Source organism: Equus asinus, chromosome 8 (genome assembly GCF_041296235.1).
Source record: "Equus asinus isolate D_3611 breed Donkey chromosome 8, EquAss-T2T_v2, whole genome shotgun sequence".
NCBI classification, from domain to species: Eukaryota; Metazoa; Chordata; class Mammalia; order Perissodactyla; family Equidae; genus Equus; species Equus asinus.
The window spans coordinates 39,623,176-39,626,373 of NC_091797.1; the positions used below are offsets into that span (position 1 = coordinate 39,623,176).

The window sequence follows — 3,198 nt, forward strand, 5'->3', positions numbered from 1 at the left end:
TACACCTGAAATTTACACAATGTTGTAAATGAGTATGACCTTGAACAAATAGTTAAAAAAATCATATCTTCTCTGTTATATCCAGAATACAATCAGAAAGCACTCAATTTATTCAACACAAGCAGAGACAAAATCATTATGGAACTCAACAATTCACTAATCAATTTTATTTTAAGTAAACAGAATAAATCCTTGCTCTTCTATACTTTAATTAGCATAATAATAAATGAACAAAGCTTCAAACTTGTCATAGTTTAATAAGAAACATTTAAGAAGAAAATTATTAAACTAACGGCACATTGAGTTTACCAATTATTTGATTCTATTTTTTACTTTATTTTATAAATCCCCTTCAATATCTGCTATTTTACTAGTATGCCATGAAATATTAATTAAATATCTTGAAATCTCTGTTGAATGAAAATATTTTTAGGTTTCTACTAAACTGGATTTTTGTAGACTACATACATACAAATACACACAGATATACAAACACACACACACACTAAACATCTTTTTCAGTCAAAATATAGTTAATTCACAGCAATACAATACTCAGTAGTAAAATTTTCTTTTGAAAATTATCAGTGTTTTTACCTTAAGAACTGGCCACTAGGTATCTATGTGGAATGAATAAGCGATCAGACACTCACTGTACAAATTATCTTTGATTGAGATCTTCAAAAGAGAATTAGGATTCCTTCTAATTGGCTAAATATTACTAATATCAAAACCACTTTAGAATCTACTAGTTCAGTTCAATGGAGAGAAGTAACTGAGATCACAATATAAACCCAAACTTTGTGTGAAAGGAGCAAAAAATACTTAATGTGGTTATTTAGTGTCATACTATTCTATTAATTTTCAGCTTCTTTAAACCTTTTTAAAAGTAAATGATATTGAAGTACAATATATGTACAAAAAGTGCAAGTACCTTAAGTGGAAAGTTTGATGAATTTTCACAAATTGTATACCTTATGTAACCAGCATCCATGTCAAGAATCAGAACGTAAGCAGAAGCCCAGAAGCCCCCTCCCTCTATTTCTCCTTCTAATCATTACTCCCTAGAGGAACCACTATTCTTTTTTTGGTTGCTGTTGAAGAAGATTGGCTCTGAGCTAACATCTGTTGCCAATCTTCCTGTTTTTGTTTGAGGAAGATTGTCACTGAGCTAATATCTGTGCCAGTCTCACTCTATTTTGTACGTGGGATGCCACCACAGCATGGCTTGACAAGTGGTGTGCCTGGGATCCAAACCTGTGAATCCCCCGAGCCGCCCAGGCAGAGCACACGAACTTAACCACTATGCCGCTGGGCCGGCCCCAAGGAATCACTATTCTGACTTCCAGCATCACAGATTCATTTTGTCTGGTTTTGTGTCTTATGTAAACGGAATCATACAGTATGAACTATTTTGTGTCTGGCTTCTTTCACTCAACATTATGTTTATGAAAATCACTCATGTTGTATGTACTTAAAATTTGTTTACTCTCATTATTGTATAGTATTCCAATACACAGAAGACCACAGTTTGCTTTTAGCTATCTTATATAACTTATTTTCTCCTCACTGGATGGTTGGCTCCATGGGGCCAGGGATCTCTGTTTCCATCACTGATATATCCCAGATACCTAGAATAGCATCTTGTACACAGCAGGTGCTTTGCAAGAATTTGTTGAATTAAGATATGACTAGATTTTAGTCACTCAGAAGTCTTCCAGTGCACAAGTGCTTGGGCCTGCACGCCCTGTATTAGCTCTCTCTCTAGTCTCTGGTTCTCCTCACTAGTCTCCTTAGCGCCCCTTTGACTTCCTTGTTCCTCAAAGTGTAAATCAGGGGATTCAGCAAGGGAGTCACCAGAGTATAGAAGAGGGCAATGCTTTTGTTCACATCCTGCGAATAACTGGAGGGAGGCTGGAGGTACATGGAGATGAGTGTGCCAAAGAAAATGATCACTACCATTAGGTGAGAGCCACAGGTTCCAAAAGCCTTCCACCTTCCATGGGCTGATTTTATCTTCAGGACTGCACGGGGAATGTGACCATAGGATACTAAGATTAATGACAGGGGCACCACCAAGAAGAAGACACTGACAGCAAAGAGTTCAGCCTCATTGATGGAGGTGTTGGTGCAGGCCAGTTTTAGCATCACTGGAACTTCACAGAAGAAGTGGTCTACTCGGTTTTTACCACAGAGGGGAAGAGTCATGGTCAATGCCGTCTGTACTACAGAATTGCCAAACCCTGTAAGCCAAGCAGTCACAACAAGCTGCAAGCCAAGCTGGGGATGCATGATCACCATGTAGTGGAGTGGGCAGCACACAGCCGCATAGCGGTCATAGGCCATGACAGACAGGAGGACACACTCCACTCCCCCGAGTCCCAAGGCAATGAAGAGCTGGGTCACACAGCCACCATAGGTGATGGTCTTGTCCTTCCCCTTAAAGTTGGCCACTGTCTGAGGGACAGTGCAAGTAGTCAAACAAAGATCCATGAAAGAGAGGTTGGAGAGGAAGAAATACATAGGGGTATGGAGGCGAGGATCCAAAACTGACAAAAGGATAATTGTGCCATTACCTAGAAAGCTCAAAAAGTAGATGATCAGGATGGCCACAAAGAGAGCCGTTTCTAGCTGAGGTCTGTTGGAGAAGCCCAGGAGAATGAATCCAGAGAAGGTGCTGTCATTAGCTCTTTCCATTGCACTCTGCCAGTTGGAATTAAGAGGACTCTATGCTTTTACTTTCCATGTTTAATCCACCTCTTTTTTCCTAGAGTGGGTAAATAAAGTTTGGTTGGGAGCTTGAAGCATTTTCACAACACTTCCTGGTTGGCAAGAAAGGGAGTGATAAATAGGTACTGTGTATGAGTATCTTCTATGCTTCAGGCACTGGCCTAAACTTCCTATGCATTTTCTCAAAACAACTCTATGAGCTTGGCATTACCATGATCTCCACTGAATAGAAGAAGGAACTGAGTCTTAAAGAGGTTCAGTAATTTTCCCAGAGTGACTCATCTAATGAATGGCAGAGGGGCTGGCTCAGCGGTTAAGAGTGCAAGTTCAGCTTCGGCGGCCTGGGGTTTGCCGGTTTGGATCCGGGTGCCGACATGGCACCACTTGGCAAGCCATGCTGTGACAGGAGTCCCACATATAAAGTAGAGGAAGTTGGGCACGGATGTGAGCTCAGGGCCAGTCTTCCTC

The 3,198-nt window shown here is 40.4% G+C and overlaps 1 protein-coding gene across 1 annotated transcript; it reads right to left on the bottom strand.

Moving 5' to 3' along the window:
• Nucleotides 1-1,764: 1,764 nt before the first annotated feature.
• On the bottom strand, nucleotides 1,765-2,697 carry LOC139046020 (putative olfactory receptor 2B8). The gene has a single exon (XM_070516783.1). It carries the CDS (start codon nucleotides 2,695-2,697, stop codon nucleotides 1,765-1,767), a length of 933 nt encoding a protein of 310 aa, XP_070372884.1.
• Between the last annotated feature and the right edge of the window lie 501 nt (nucleotides 2,698-3,198).